Source organism: Equus przewalskii, chromosome 29 (assembly GCF_037783145.1).
Source record: "Equus przewalskii isolate Varuska chromosome 29, EquPr2, whole genome shotgun sequence".
NCBI classification, from domain to species: domain Eukaryota; kingdom Metazoa; phylum Chordata; class Mammalia; order Perissodactyla; family Equidae; genus Equus; species Equus przewalskii.
Window position 1 is genome coordinate 40436337 of NC_091859.1, and position 15655 is coordinate 40451991.

General features: G+C 56.6%; 1 protein-coding gene across 6 annotated transcripts in view; it reads left to right on the plus strand.

Moving 5' to 3' along the window:
* Window positions 1-15655, plus strand: part of MPPED1 (metallophosphoesterase domain containing 1) — a 79818-nt gene that overhangs the window by 57791 nt on the left and 6372 nt on the right. For all 6 annotated transcript variants that reach the window (XM_070600599.1, XM_070600601.1, XM_070600597.1 and 3 more), the window contains one exon: window positions 14798-14913. In XM_070600599.1, coding sequence (XP_070456700.1) covers window positions 14798-14913 — 116 coding nt within the window. The remainder of the gene's footprint in view (window positions 1-14797; window positions 14914-15655) is intronic.

Sequence of the window (15655 nt, forward strand, 5' to 3'; positions counted from 1 at the left end):
AGAGGGATGCAGGCGCACGCTCTCGGGGGATGTGCTGGTGCTCGACGTGAGAGGGCAGCTGTGCAACCAGGCGGACCTTGATGCTGCGGACTCCCTGAAGTGAGCCAGGAGGGAGAAGCAGAAAGCAACTCGTGGTTAGAGCCCTCGGCTTTTCTTCAAGTGTTACCACAAAGAGATGCTCTGCTCGGGAGACTGGAGGGCCAGCTTCGAATGCTTCTCACTGGTTTGAATGGTCCATCCTGTGTCTGGCCCCCTGCAGGGGCCTAGAGACCCAGAGATGGGTCAGGCCTGGCTCTGCCCTCCAGGAGCTCAGGGTGACGCTGTTGGGGGCCTGTCACTACTGACACCCTGTGCTTGGCACGCCTCTGCCCAGGCCGCGCCCCATGCTTGGGTGCGTGTTCTCATTCAGCCCCTGCAGCCGCCCCGCTGCGACAGGGCACCGTTACCAGCCCCATCCTGCAGGATAGGGTGAGGCAGAGAGAGACTTTTTAAGATGAGTATGTCCCATGCTCTATTTGGGATGTACTTATACTAGAACAATTCTTTGTCATTTATCTGACATTCACATTTCACGGGGCATGCTGGCTTCCATCTGGCCAACCCAACACACAGAGTTTGGTTCTGCCTGTTTTCGAACTTCATAACAACAGACTCAGATGGTATGTTGTGTCGTGTCTGCTATCTGCACCCCATGTTATATTCTGAAGATTCTTCCATGTCGTCACGTGCAGTTGTAATTGGTTCTCTTCTCTTTGCCATGTTGGATTTCATTGTACGAATTAATAAACACCCCAGCTTACTCATCCATTACCCAAATCTCGCCACACTTACTTTGGGGCTGTTGTAAATGACAGTGCTGTGTACATTCTCCTGCGTGCCTCCTGGTGCACATAGTGTGTACTCCTGGATGTGCACACTCACACACACAGGATGGAGTGGGCAGGGTCTAGATTATATGATTCTTTAGTAGAAGTGCTAAACTGTTTTTCAAAGTGGTTATGCCCATTTTTCCCTACCTGCGGTATCTTGCCTGACCCCCTTGCCAACACTTGGGATTGTCGGACTTTTGAACTGTATCCACTCCGGTGGGCTGTGCTGGTGTTCCTGCCTGGTTTGTGTCTGCTTCCCTGGATGACTGGTGAGCTTGAGAATCTTGTATTGGCCACTTGGATTTCGTCTTTTGCAAAGTGCTCAAGGCTTTTTGCCCATTTAAAAAAATAGTCGGGTTGTCTGTCTTTCTTGTTGGTTCGTGGAGATTCTGCACCTGTTCTGGATCCGAGGCTTGGTCACTGGTAATGAGACACATGGCATTTCCTCCTCTGCCACCTGCCTTTTCCCTCTCTGGGCGATGCCTTCGGATGACCGGAGTTCTTAATTTTGGTGTGGTCAAAGGTAGTCGTGTTTTCCTTTGTGGTAAGTGCTTCTTGGGTCCTATTTAAGGAATCTTCCCTCCCTGGCATTGTGATGAGGTTTCCATATTATCTTCCGGGAGCTTTGCTGTTTTGCCTGTTATGTTTAGGTTTTGGATCCACTGGCAGTGACTGTGTTGATGGTGTGAGGTAGGGATCCCGTTTGGGGTATTTCCATGTGGACCCCCACTTGGCCCGGCACCAAGTATAGAAAGTCTGTCCTTCCTGGCTGCTCTGCACTGCCCCCTTTGCCCTGCATACGGGGTCTGGCACTGGCCTCTCTCCTGCTCCTTCAGTCCACTTAGTGCCAGGACCACACTGCCTTCGTTACTCTGGCAATTGATTTCTTTCGTGGCTCTTTTTCCCGATAGAACATTTGAGGCTCCTCGAGAGCAGAGACCTGAATCTCTCTTTTTTGTGGACCTCACTCCTGTGCCTAGTATGGTGTCTGGCCCATCATAATAAATGACTGTTGAATGAATGAATGGATGAATGAAGAGATGGACAGATGCCAGCCAGTGGGGACTCAGTTAAAATTCAGGCCTGGCCTGGTCTCCCTGTGTCTGTCTTTCTGTGGCCTCCTCCCAGGCCTGTCCCCAGCCCCCTTGCCAGCTGGCTCCTTCCTCCTCCTCAGGCTGGGCTCTCTAAAGCAGGGCCTGACCATGCCACCTCCTGGCTCACCCCACTGCCCATCACTCCAGGCTGGAGGCCAGACCCTCTTCCGCCATCCCTGGGTGCTGTTCCCTCCCTCTATCACTTCAGCCCCCAGTCCATCCGTCAAGGAAGGGACGAAAGTCTCACAAAGGCCGTGTGCTCGTGTGGCCATCCTCCCAGGGCGCCGAGACTTTCCAGGGCTCAGGGAAGCCATTTCTGTCCCCTCAGGTGCGGACTCGTCATTGAGAGCAGCTTAGAGGAAGGGGGCGGGAACAGCCGCGGAAGAAGAGGAAGAACTCAGCTGTTCCAAAATCCCAAGTGTTAAAAAAAAGATTCCGTATACATACCGTATTCATTTATGGGTTTTGGATGCATTTTTTGTTCTCATTTAACTGAAAACGGCCTTGATTTAAAAAAAAAAAAAAAAAAAAAAAGGAGCGAGGGAGGGAGTGAAATTGGCGTGCAGCTCGTCCATCTGTCTGATTACTTCTGGTATTCTGCAAGGGGGGACCAAACCTGCTGAGACAACCAACTCTGAGAAGCGGCTGCCGCCGGTAGTGCTGGGTGTCTCAGCGCCGTCCTCATTCTCAGGCCTGGCTGCCTCCAGGCGCAGTGGGGCCTTGGGGCTGGGCGGGGGAGGCAGGGGTGGCAGGGGTGGCAGGGGTGCCCTGCACCTCTCTCAGGGAGCCAGGGGCCTCGGGGACCAGCTCTTTTCAAACGCCAGGACTGTGCAAGGCCAGACCTGAACATGCGTCCTGGCGGGCAGGTCCCAGCTGTGTGATCTTGGGTCAGAATCTGGGCTTTCTGTGAAATGACAGTAGGGAGGGTCCCCTTGTAAGGCTGTTCTTTGGATTCAAGGAGTAAATTGCTTGGCACACAGCAGACATTCAACGCACGGTGGTCCCACTCATGGCACCCCCCTCCCAAACCCCCACAGTGTGCTGTCCCCGATTGCCCAGGGGGGAGGGCCAAGGTTGTTACGTGCAGCCAGTGGCTGCCCGGCTGCTGCCCGAGGGGGCGCGGGGGCAGGGGCTGGGTGGCCCCTGGACGAGGCTGGAGGTGGGTTCATGCATGAGTCTGGATGTCCTTGTCATCCCTTCCCTGTGTGCACACAGCAGGCCGTTGCAAGGGGTCAGGGTGGGAGCTGAGCAGCCTGGGACTTCTAAATCTGTGCCCTGCGGGAGCCCAGGGTCTGCTGGTTGATGCGACAGGAGTCGCAGTAGCTGTCTTCATCGCACTTTACTGCTCCAATCTTTCTCACCATCACGAGGCCTGGAGTCTCGTCCCCACTGTAGAGCTGGGAGGCTGGGCCTCAAGAAGCCACTTGCTTAAAGTCCTACCGTAGTTCAGAGCCGAGCTGGGCCTGGGAGGAAGGACGGAGGCCCCTTCCAGAACTGCAGACAGAGAGGTGCTAAGATGCCTCTTTTTCAGCTTGATAAAATATATCTCTCAGAGAAAGAGGGAGAGAGGATGAAGTCACGAACCCCTAGCTTTCCCCTGGCCTCTTGAATGCCTCTCACCAGACTGTGGTGAGGGTCCTGGGAAGAGAGTGCCCCGTGCCACGGGATCCTGGCCGGGCCCGAGACCGGAGATGGCCCCTGCTGCCTGGCTGGCCCCGGCCACAGCCACATGCTGCTGGGTGACCACGGTGAGGCCGGCTCTGCCCTGAGGACCCTGCCCCATGGCCGTGTCCCACCCTGGCCTCCAGGAGGCTCAGTAAACCCAGTTGGACTGTCACCCCCTCTGCTGCGCCCCTGGGCCCTCGATCCTTCTTCCTGGCTTTGCATGAGGATGGGTGGGTCTGGAACTCAGCTGGAAGCATCTGACCCAGAATCCTTTGCTCTTTCTCTTAAGAAAATCTTTTTAATCCTTTAAAAACTGTTTCTTAGTCTCTCCCCAGTAATTCTCTGAGGTGTTTGGGGGGATTGTAATTTCGGACTGCATGCTCCTGTTCAGCGAGGGTCTATCTGGGGGAGTCCTGGACAGCCCATTTTGGGGGTGTAGCCCCGTTTAGGGGTACTGCTCTGAGAGGGCTGTGTCTGTCTCGGTCTGTGTGTGCACAGCCAGGGACCCTTCACGTCCATTTCTTGGCTCAGGGCTTCCTGGGCCTGTGGGCCCGCCTGCCTGAGGACAACCCCTGGGCAGAGGTCCAGGGCGTCCTCCTCTCTGGGGAGGTGTCCTGCCCCGCTGTGGTCAGTGGGCAGTCTTCTCTGCTCCACTCTTTCCCCAAAGCCCTCTGGGGGCCCAGCTGTCAGAGGGCAGGTTGCAGGGCCACGTCCCTCCCTTTAACCACCCGAGTCTCCTCTCTCTGCCCGTGGCCATGAAGACCCACATTCCCTGGTGGGTCCCTGGAGGCTGGCAGTCCCTGCCCATCTAAAGCTGGGTTTATTACATTTTATCTCGCATTTCTAGGTGGTTTTAGCCTGAGGCTGTGGCTTGTTCAGGCAAGAGAGGCAAAGACGGTCCCTCGCTCCCCTTCAATACCTGAGACCCCTGTGACTTCACACGCAGCCAACTTCTTGTGAGCTGCCACAGAATTGTCGCATTTCATCTGCCTGGCAACATGGCGAGACAGGACTATTTTCACCCTCATTTTACAGAGGGGTAAGGTGAGGCGTGGGTAGGTCCAGCGGCTGGCCCAAGATCTCAGCCCGGGGCAGAGGCAGAGCCAGCTTTCCGCCTGGTGGCTGGACTTGGTCGGCAGCTCCAGGGCTGGCCGGCCTCCTTGGCTGCTGCTTCCCGGCCTGGCCCTGGCACCATCCACCTGGTGGCCCATGTTGGGCTGCAGAACCCAGATGGGGCCGGCCCTCGGTGTCCTAGATTCCTGGCCACATCAGTGACGTGCTCTCCTTGAGCTCTGGGTCCTGCCTTTGTAGAAGCCGGCTTGTATCCTCCCGCTGCCCCAAGGCTGTGCAGGGGTGCGATGAGGGGGGCACGGAGCCATCGGTCGGGGCATCCCGGGGACGCTGGTGGTGTTCCCTCCCTTCCTCTATCTGGAGCCCCAATCAGTCTGGAACGGCCTGTGTCTGTTCAGGGGAGGCGGGGAAGCAGGCCTGTCGGGCTGACCACGAACCCCGCCCAGGCATCTGTGCCCCCTCGGTCCTGTGACGGTGACACGCGGGACTTGGGAGCCAGCTAGCACGCGCCACGTTAGGAGGGTCCCTGAGGGACCCGCAGTGTCCACCACTGGTCCTGATGCCACTCATGTTCCTTCTCCTTCCCCCACCGGGTCCCTACAGTTGTCAGCCCCACACGCAACAGGCAAGCCACGAATTTTGACATAGGGAAGAAATTCCTCAGTCTCGGGCCCCACACTGTGCTGCCTCTGCACACACGCACACACACAGCTGCACACGTGTACTTGGACACACACATACATCGGCTCGCAGGTACACACTCACACATGCACATGCACAACCTCCCACGCTACACATGCACCTATACATGCACACTCACACTTGTACACCACACACATACACACATGCACATGCGCACGCAACTCCACACACATAGGCACACAGACACACGCACACACTCACACGACCTAACACACTACACACACACACACACACGCACGCACACTCACACACATATGCACATGCACACGTGGACACACAACTGTACCCACATAGGCGCACACACCAAACAACACAACACACAGGCACACACACACTCCCCTGTCTTTGTCACACACACATTCAGTCTTCCTTCATACAGTCTCGTGCACACAGACACTCTCTCACACCCCCCCCCACGGGATTTCTCTTCCCTCTTTCCTTGTCTTCCTTGATTTCATGTTGCTGTTTTCTTTGTGGAAGGGCCCTCCTCTCACATGTGCGCACTATTCTACATGTGACTAATGTTTGAAACGGATCCGCTGCCTTCCCCTCACTGCAGAGACCCCATGAAACAAAAGATGAATGATTCTGCACATCGGAAGGGTGGGGAGAAATTAATTAGGAATGACAAAGGACCCCACACTTCACTGCCACTTATCTTGCTGCTGACTTGCCGTAAGCGGTGTGTGCTGGGCCAGGTGTGTGATTGACAGTCCTCGGGGCTGTGTGGCCGGCTCCTCGCGGCCCTGCCGCCGTGCTGGCACCCCTGCTCCGGCAGAGTCTCCCTCAGCCTCTCCGTCGGCCCCTGAGCCTGGGAGATGCAGAGAGAGCGAGTACACCTCTCTCCATCAGAGCCAGGCAGGGGGTGGTGGAGGCTCAGACTGTGGGACGTCCTAGGAGTCAGGAACGGGGACTGCCCGTGGGGTGAGGGGTCAGCATGAACTCGCTTGGGGAACCCAGGCACATCACCGACCTCTGAGCCTCAGTTTCTCCTGCTGCAGAACTGGGGCACAGCCTCACTGGGATGCCGGAATGTCCCAGGAGGCACTTGGGGCAGGGACAGGTGCCATTCTCACCTGAGACGCTCTCAGTCTTGGTGTCTGAGGGAAGGCAGAGGCTCCCGGGAAGTGGCCCAGGAGAGCCTGACCTTTTGGGGAGGGGAGGTGCCAGGGTGGAAAGAACAAACAGGTTCGGGGTCAGGATGTGTGTGCGGCCTGGAGAGGGCGGGGATGGACCTGGCCAGGCCGGCCTGAGAGCTGGCGGAAGCTGTGGGGAGGACGGGTCACTGCCCCCCTCTGGACCGCAGCTGTCACCCCGTGGAAGGAGAGAGTGCTGGCCCACGGCAGGCCCGCTGTGAGTGGCCGTTCCCTTCTCCCCCTGGGCACTTTCACGGGCTGAGGGCAGCTGCCCGGGCAGGTAGCAGAGCGCCCAGCACTCAGAGTCCCCCAGACCCCTGCCTTAGGGAACGGGCTGCCTGGGGAGGCACGGAGGGCCTCCAGGGAGGAGGGTTGGGGAGCAGCAGAAGGTGCAAGCATCCTGTATCTGGCTTCGCCTCTGAGGCCTCGTCTGTGAAATGGGCTCACGATTCCACCTGGGCAGGTCATGGGAGGATGAGCGGGAGTTCCCATACTGCTCTTGTTCTCGCTCGAGTGTTCGGGCTTTGTGACTGCCAGGGGCCCTGGGGAGGGCTCCCCTCAGGAGGGCGCATAGAGCAGAGGGTTAATGCTTAGTTCTGCCCACTTGCCTGCCTGCCTGATGGGTAAAGCACCTGTCAGTTGACTCTATGATTCATTCATTCACTCACTCATGCACACCTTGAGCAAACCCTCCCTGAGGCCTGCCTAGCCTCAGCCGACTGTTGGGCAGGAGGGATTCAGGGGCGATTTGATCTGATCCTACCCTGAAGGAGCCAGCGTAAGGGCACACTGGGCAAGAAGGGTCACCTGTGCTTGGGGGACGGAGGTGATCAGGGGAAAGCTTCCTGGAAGAGGTGTCCTTTGAGCCAGGCCTTAATAAGTAATGGGTGAGGAGAGACCAGGAAGGGCATTGCAGATGGCTGGAACACCACCAGCAAGAACTTGGAGATGGGGAAAGGCCGGGCTGCGTTCAGGAAACAGAAAGCAGGTTGTTGTGGTCAGCAGGTGGTGAATTCAGCGGGAAATCTGAGCAGGACGGTCCAAAAGCGGGGCTGGGGCAGAGTCGGGCCATGAGGTCTTGGCTTGTCCTGGGGCCACAGGGAGCCCTGGAAGGCTTTGGAGTAGAGGAGTCACGTGGGGGAATGGATCAGAGGTGGGGCACCACGAGCCAGAGTCCCAGGCTGCTTCCTCCCTGTCCGGGCAGGCTCAGAGGGGGTCTGGCAGGGCCAGAGGCTGGGCTGGGACCTGGCGGGGGACATTCGAGAGCTGCTCAGACGCAGGCAGTTGCCATTGCAGAGGGGGAGCCTGTGGCCTGTCCACCCTAGGCGGGTCCTCCTGGTATCGGCCGCCCACTGGGCACAGGATGCAGGAGCCAGGAACGCTGGTCCAGATCTCTCTTGCCTCTTGTGTGTCCTCAGACACACTGCTTGACCCCTCTGTGTCACCATTTCCTCTACTCTAAAATGGGGGCCTGCCAGCAGCTTTTCCCTGAGGATTAACTGAGCTAAGAGGTGAAAGTGGGTGGCAAAGTGCAGTTTGCTGAGGAAGATGAGGCAGGATTCCTGGTCCTGTTTTCATAATTCTAGGATGGGAGCAGAGAGCACAGGCTGGAATCTGCTGTAGGGTTTGAGCCCTACCTGTGTCCCTAGGTCACCAGGTAACCCTGCACCTGGTGAACATGTCACTGCACCTCAGTTTCTGCATCTGTAAGATGGGGCAGTAATGAACTGCCTCCCTGGGCTGCATGTGGGCATGGGGGCTCGTGGAGAGCCTTTGGAGCTGGGCCCGTGCGGGTGTCCCCTTGGCATCCTATCGAGGATGCCCACCCGGCCCCCCCGCCCTCCACTCCCCAGGCATCGCGCCCTGGCCTGGGTGCACCCCTGGGCCCAGCCCCACCCAGGGGCATCCCAGGCCTCCTCTGCCCCCACAGCCCAGCATCCCCAGGAAATGGGGTGGCCGTACCCCAGGCTAACTGAAGGACCCTGGGTGCACCCCCGCCCGGGGGCTGTGCGCCTTACCTGGGGAGACGGAAAAAGCAGAGCAGGCCGGCTGCACTGCAGCCATTTGCTGCAGACAAGGATCTCCCCCTCCGTCTGCCGGGAGGGACCGGAATTCACGCTTCGGGGGAAACCGTTTAATGATTGGCCATGAGGAGGTCATTTATATTGGCTAAGCGGGCTTAATTAGACGGGATGCGAAGGTTACCATAAGCGCACAAAAAAGCTGTTAAGGGGTTAACCTCTGAGAGATTACATTGTATTCAGCGCTCTGTTAAAGTTTGAATTAATTTTTCCCATGGGTTTGTTCACATTCTAATTTTCAACTAAATGAGACATCTGTTTCAGAAAAGGAAAATTTGCTCTGGTTGTCATGGCAACTATCATTCTGTAAGAAAATTATTCCAATGGTTACTTTAGAACAGAAAGACAGAAATTCAGGACATAAAGCCGCTGCCCGTGCTCTGTCGGAATTCTGATTCATCCGATCTCTTTGGGGCCTGTGGCGTGGCCCGGATGGTGGGCAGACGTCAGGGCTCCTGGCCCTCAGGGTGGTGAGGCCGGGTCCGGGGACCGTGCCTCTTGCATCGCCCCAGCATCGCGTCTCGCGCATTCGTGGGTCTCAGCCCACGGCTGCACCCCGGTGGGTGGGGGCATTGAGGGCAGCAGAGGCGGGCTGGACCCCCGCTGCTTGGGTGAAGGGCCCTGTGAACCCCTGCCTGCTCCGTCCTCTGTCTGGAACCCCGGGCAGCCTTGCACTTCCCCTCTGGCCCAAAGGGCCTTGCTGGACGAGGAGAGGGTTAAGTGACCAAACTTGGGATGCTGGGAGCATCTGGGGCAGACTTTGTCCTGAGGAAGGACTGGTGCCACCCATGTGTCCCCTCTTCCCACGGCAGAAACCTGAGTGGACGTCGTCCAGGAGGCATGGAGGGTTTTCCGGGCCCTGTGAGCTGGTCAAAGGCCCCTGGGGAGTGAGGGCACCCTGAAGAGTCCATCTCTCCCACTGCTCTGGGCCCCGTCTGCCAGCTGCCCACTGCTGGCCACCCTTGAGAAAGGCTGCCCAGCCAGTGGGCCATCCTGGGAGGTCCCCTCTGGATGTTTCCATGTGTGATTTGATCTTCCTCCTCCCCTACAAATTTCCCTAAAAGCTGGCATAGCACCTTTTCCCGTTGACGGAGCTCCTGGGTGTTCACAGGCATTTCACAGCGGTGGTACAGTTCAATCCTCTGAGACCTCCTCCCTCCCTCCCTCCCACCTACCCTCCCCTCTGTGTCAGGCAGTGGGGTACAGCATCAAGCAAGAAGGACTCCTCTGACCTCAAGGGCTAAGGTCTGGGGACATAGGCATCATTGTCCCCTTTTACGTGGGAGGAAACAGGCTGGGAGGGGTGAAGTGACCAGCCCAGGGGCAGAACCAGGATGTCTGATGCCAACTTCAGTGTCCAGCCAACTTGAGCAATGTCCCTGGGTGTCCCTGGGGGCAGGGCAGCTCCCAGCTTCCCAGGATTGGAGGTGATGTCTTTCCAAGAACCAGGCAGGTGTGTCTACAGGGAAACACCACCCCAGAGGAAGGCTGGGTGAGGCGAAGGTGGGCCAGCCGGAGGCTCATGGGGGTCAGCTCCTGGGGGTCTGTGGGGTCTCTGATGTATTTCTAAGTGTCTCTTTCAAAAGGGCACCTCTTGCTGTGGCTCACGGAAATTAACACACTCATTCTCTCCATACTGATGAGGCCTCATCCCATCTTGTAAATATTTGATTAGATTTTTGAAAAATGGATCCTGTGTTTGGAAGGGGGCACCAGAAGCGCGTTGCTCCTCTCCCTGTCGGCTCCATGGCTGTGAGCTCCTGGGAGGACCACTGGGCTTGGCTGTTGGAGCGGCTGCCCGGCTGCTGCAGCCTTCCCACAGCCACCCCGCCCTGGCTCAGCCAAAGCCAGACTCCCGGCGTGCTCCGGGTCCGAGGGCTTTAGACACTGCAGAGCCACGGGCTCAGCATATCGGCGGGTAGCTGCCTCGGCTTGCCGCTAGAGCCAGACTCTCACCTGACCAGGAACTGTGGTAGGAAAAGGATTTCACGTTGTGACTCAGTGCACTGGCTTGTGGGTGTCCAAGTAAATATAAATATATTCAGCTGAACGATCGCCCCCTGCTCTGATGTACTCTGATGTTTTCTTTTCTTTTCTTTTTAAGTGCTGTAGCAACCCATCAAAATGTAGTTTGAAAAACCCTACCCTAGGCTGAAGATTCTGCATCCAGGGTCCATGGGTGGGTTTCATAATGATGATAGTGATAGTGATGGTGATGATGTGGGGATGATGGTGGTGGTGGTGGTGATGGTGATGATGATGGTAATGGTGGTGGTGATGGTGGTGGTGGTGATGGTGGTGGTGGTGGTGGTGGTGGTGGTGATGGAGGTGGTGGTGGTGGTGGTGGTGATGGTGGTGGTGATGGTGGTGGTGGTGGTGGTGGTGGTGGTGGTGGTGGTGGTGATGGTGGTGGTGGTGGTGGTGGTGGTGGTGGTGGTGATGGTGGTGGTGGTGGTGGTGGTGGTGGTGGTGGTGATGGTGGTGGTGGTGGTGGTGGTGGTGGTGGTGGTGATGGAGGTGGTGGTGGTGGTGGTGGTGGTGATGGTGGTGGTGATGGTGGTGATGGTGGTGGTGATGGTGGTGGTGGTGGTGGTGGTGGTGGTGGTGGTGGTGGTGATGGTGGTGGTGATGGTGGTGGTGGTGATGGTGGTGGTGGTGGTGAGTGACGATGATAGTGGTGATGACGGTGACAGTGGTGGCAATGGTGATGGTGATGGAGATGATGGCGGCTGCAATGCATTAGACCTCCCCCACAAGTATAAGGCAGGAGCCACAGCCCTCTTCCTCAAGGCTAGGACTTAGGCTGGTAGGGACTCGGGGAGATGGTGGCCTGGCATGTTCTGCCTGCTTTTAATAAGTTTTCCGGGGCAGCAGCTGGAAGCTCTCTTTTGAATGTGCGGGATCATTTTCAGCTTGAAGGTCGGGCTGCAATCCCAAGGCAACAGGAGAAGTCCTGTTTGACATCCTGTTAATAAATCCATTCGTTCATTCATTGTCTATCTCACTCTCCACCATTCATTACACAAACGTTTCTTTGGCCCTCCCCTGGGCTGGTGCTGGGCATTCAAGGTGAGAGGGGAAACTGGAGCAGACAGGGTTTTGAAGGGTAAATGTGGTGTGAGGGCAGGGGTGGGCAGGAGAAAGAAGGGAACTGGTACTCTTGGCAGGAGTCACAGGTGAGCAAGGCTGGCAGTGGGGGGGGGGATCCTGCACGTGTCTGAAATAGCAAAAGGACTTTTGACCCAAATGACGAGCGTGGTCACCCATCGACCTCCTCCACAAGCCCATGTTCCAGGACACAGCGCTGGAGGCTCGAAGGCTGAGGAGAGAAAGTGTCCGATCTGAGTTCGAAAATGAGTTCTCTCCTGATTCACTGGGTGACCTGGGCATCTCCCTCGCCCACCCACCCCCGAACCTCAGTCTTGTCCAGAACCTGCCATGGTGGGACTAAATCAGGGTTTTCAAATGGTGTGCTGTGGAACCGCCGTGGTTCCAAAGAGGTGCATGGGATGGCCTCCAGCAGGGTAGCGCCGTTGGGTCAACACCAGGGATGTCAGCCTGCCTGTGGAAGGAAGTGTGTGTGGCCCCGAGAGAGAGTTTAATGGCACGTGAGAGGCTTCGAAGGTGAAAGCCCGGCCCTGTTACTGATTTGTGCATTGTGTGCCAGCAAGCGGGCGGTAGTGAGGTGCCCAGCCTGGGAGTCCGTGCACCTGGGCCCACAGGTCTGAGCCAGCGCCGCTCTCTAAGCCTCTGCTTCTTGTCTGTGAAATGGTAATAATCCTAGTCCTTAATTCACAGGGTTCTTGTAACAAGCAGATAAACCCATCCCTGTAATGTACTTAGATGGCGCCTGGCAAAAAAGGAGATGTCCCAGAAGTGCTGGTGACAGCATTCGTGTTCTACTCGCTGGTGCTCAGCCTCCTCGTCCATCACTCAGCAAGGAAGAGACCCGTTTCCCCAGCTGCAGGGTGAAGGTCCCTGGTGGTGGGTGGGAGGTGATGGTGGGGATGATGATGGTGGTGATGGTGATTGTATCCGTCTCCTAGGGCTGCATAACTATTTACGACAAACCATGCGGCTTCAAACAACAGGAATTTATTCTCTCACAGCTCTGGAGGCTGGAGGTCTGGAACCAAGGTGCTTCCCAGGGCTGGTTCTTTCTGAGGGTCCGAGGGAGAATCTGTGCCAGGCCCCTATCCCGGCTTTGGGTGGCTGGCGATCCTTGGCATTCCATGGCTTGTAGACACATCACTGCAGTCTCAATGTCTGTTGTCACGTGACCTTTTCTCTCTGTCTGTGTCTCTGTGTTTTCACATGGCCGTGTTATAAGGACACTGTAATCTGGTGTGACCTCATCTGAGCTTGATTACATCTGCAAAACCTCTGTGTCTAAATAAAGCCACATTCACAGATACTGGGGGTTAATACCTCAACATATATTTCGGGGGGGGACACAATTTGACCCACAATAGTGGTGATACTGATGATGGTAGTGGTAGTGATGGTGGTGATGGTGATGGTGATAACAGTGATGGTGATGATGGTGGTGATGGGGATGGTGATGATGGGTATGATGATGGTGGTGATAATGAGGTCATGGTGATGATGGTTATGGCAATGATGGTGATGGTGACAATGGTGATGCTGATGGTGCTGATGATGATGGTGATGGTGACAATGGTGATGCTGATGGTGATGATGATGGTGATGGTGACAATGGTGATGCTGATGGTGGTGATGATGATGGTGATGGTGACAATGGTGATGCTGATGGTGGTGATGATGATGGTGATGGTGACAATGGTGATGCTGATGGTGGTGATGATGATGGTGATGGTGACAATGGTGATGCTGATGGTGGTGGTGATGATGGTGATGGTGACAATGGTGATGCTGATGGTGGTGATGATGATGGTGATGAGGGTGTCTTTGTAACACTAAAAGGCTGTGTTCATGTGGGATCTTATAATGACTCAGGCCTAAGGGATGATGCTTAGGATGTTTTTGTTGCAAATAAAAATCCAATTCAAATGGCTTCCTATTGGCCCATAGCACTGAGAAATGCAGAGGTATGGTGGGTTTCTGGTGCAGTCTGATCCAGCTGGCTCCCCTGGGCCCAGCCACACTGGCCCAGCGTGTTCCAGCACTGGAGCACTCCCCAGCACTCCCCGGTGTTACCTTGTTCTCTCCTTTTGGGATAGCTTAACAGCTGCTGAAAGCTCCCGAGGCAAGAAGCTCGCTGTTCATACGCAGGGAGGACAGCATCCTCTTCTCTCATCGTGGAAGGAAATGTGTCTGTGACAGCCTCTGACTGGAGGGATCTAGGTTACATGCTCGCCACTGGACCAGGCGAGGGCAGTGGCGTGCATGATGGTCTCCCTCCAGGTTGGGATCCTGTTAATTGTCCTGGGTCCATCTGGCTCTGCCCTTAGAGCCGCGGATGGATGGAGCCCTCCGGAGTCTGGGGAGCTTCCGGTGGAAGCTGGCCTGAGCCTCCCCCACCTGGAACCCCTTCTCTCTTGGTTGGGGCTTCACCTGCCCCAGCTGTGGGAGGGAGGACGGAGGAGCATCTCCCACAGTGCAGGCAGGCGAGAATGTTCTTCTCTCTGGTTTCCTTAGAAGGGCTTGGAGCAAGAAAGGCCTATGGCAGAAGCTGATTTATTTGTTTTTTATTTTTATTTATTTATCTTTTGGTGAGGAAGATTGGCCTTGAGCTAACATCTGTGCCAGTCTTCCTCCATTTTGTATGTGGGATGCCGCCACAGCATGGTTTAATGAGTGGTGTGTGGGTCCATACCCAGGATCCACACTGGTGAAACCTGGTCCACTGAAGTGGAGCATGCAAACTTAACCACTACGCCCCTGGGCCGGCCCCATAGCAGAAGCTGATTTTTTTTAACTTCCACTTTTTTAAATTACATAAATAATACTTGTTCATCATAGGAAATCAGAAACTGTGGTTAAGCAGGAGGAAGAAGGGAAGAGACTGCCAGTGATGCCCCACAGCCCCCTAACTGGTCAGTATTCTGGCCGAGTTGGGCCCATTGCAGCTTTCCCGTGATGGAGTTGCCAGGTGTCAAGCCGGTCCTGAGGCCGTTTGGCCTGTGGCCTGTTCCTCTGCCTGGGCCTGCCTCGCCCTTTTGGCGGCCGTCTCTGAACCACCTGCTCTTCCCCGACAGGCAGCCCTGGTTTTACGGCTGGGGCTTTAACCTCCCGCGAGGCCAAGCGCTGCTGGAGAAGTGGAACCTCATCCCCGAAGGCGTGGACATCCTGATAACCCATGGGCCACCCCTGGGTAAGAGTCAGCTGGCTGCCTCGGCTGGCCGGGCCCCGCAGGCCTGCCTGGTCTGGGGGAGAACGCGGGGGGTGCGGGGCTGGGGGTGGGGGCCGCCTGGCCTGGCACTGAGGTCAGCCTGGCCTGTGGAGAGGAGCCCGGGACAGGCTCTGTTCTGAGCCTGGCTTGCGGGGCCATCGAGGACAAGTCGTCTCGTTGTCCCCTTATTTCCTGAGCACCCACTGTGTGCTGAGGGCTCACCTTGTTACCTCGTGGATGCATCACAGCCACGCGGGGAAGTCAGAGTTAGCTGCCCACTTTACACACGGTGCACTGGAGCTCAGGGGCTCAGAGGCAGGGCTGGCCTTGGGCTCTCAAGACCTGAGTTCTGGGTGCTGGCCACAACCAAGGTCACTGTCACCAGGCTCCCTCTCTGTACCCCTCACCCGACCCATTCCAACAGTCCCCCGGGCCTGCGGATTCCACACCCGGCAGCTTTCCTCCTGCCCCCACTGCCTCCTCGCTGGTCCAAGCTGATGTCACCACTCGCCACCTCCAGGGCCCCCGCTGGCTGGCCCCTCTGGGGGTTTGCTCAATCCTCTGTTCCCTCTTCCCTCACACCCCACTTCCTGTCCATCAGCACATCCATCTACTCTGCCTTCAAACTGTGTCCCAGCTCCTTCCTCTCCTCTCCACGCTGCTGTCCCCACCTCGGTCCAGGCCACTGTCTTCTGTCTCTCTGGTGACCACTGTGACCTCCTCA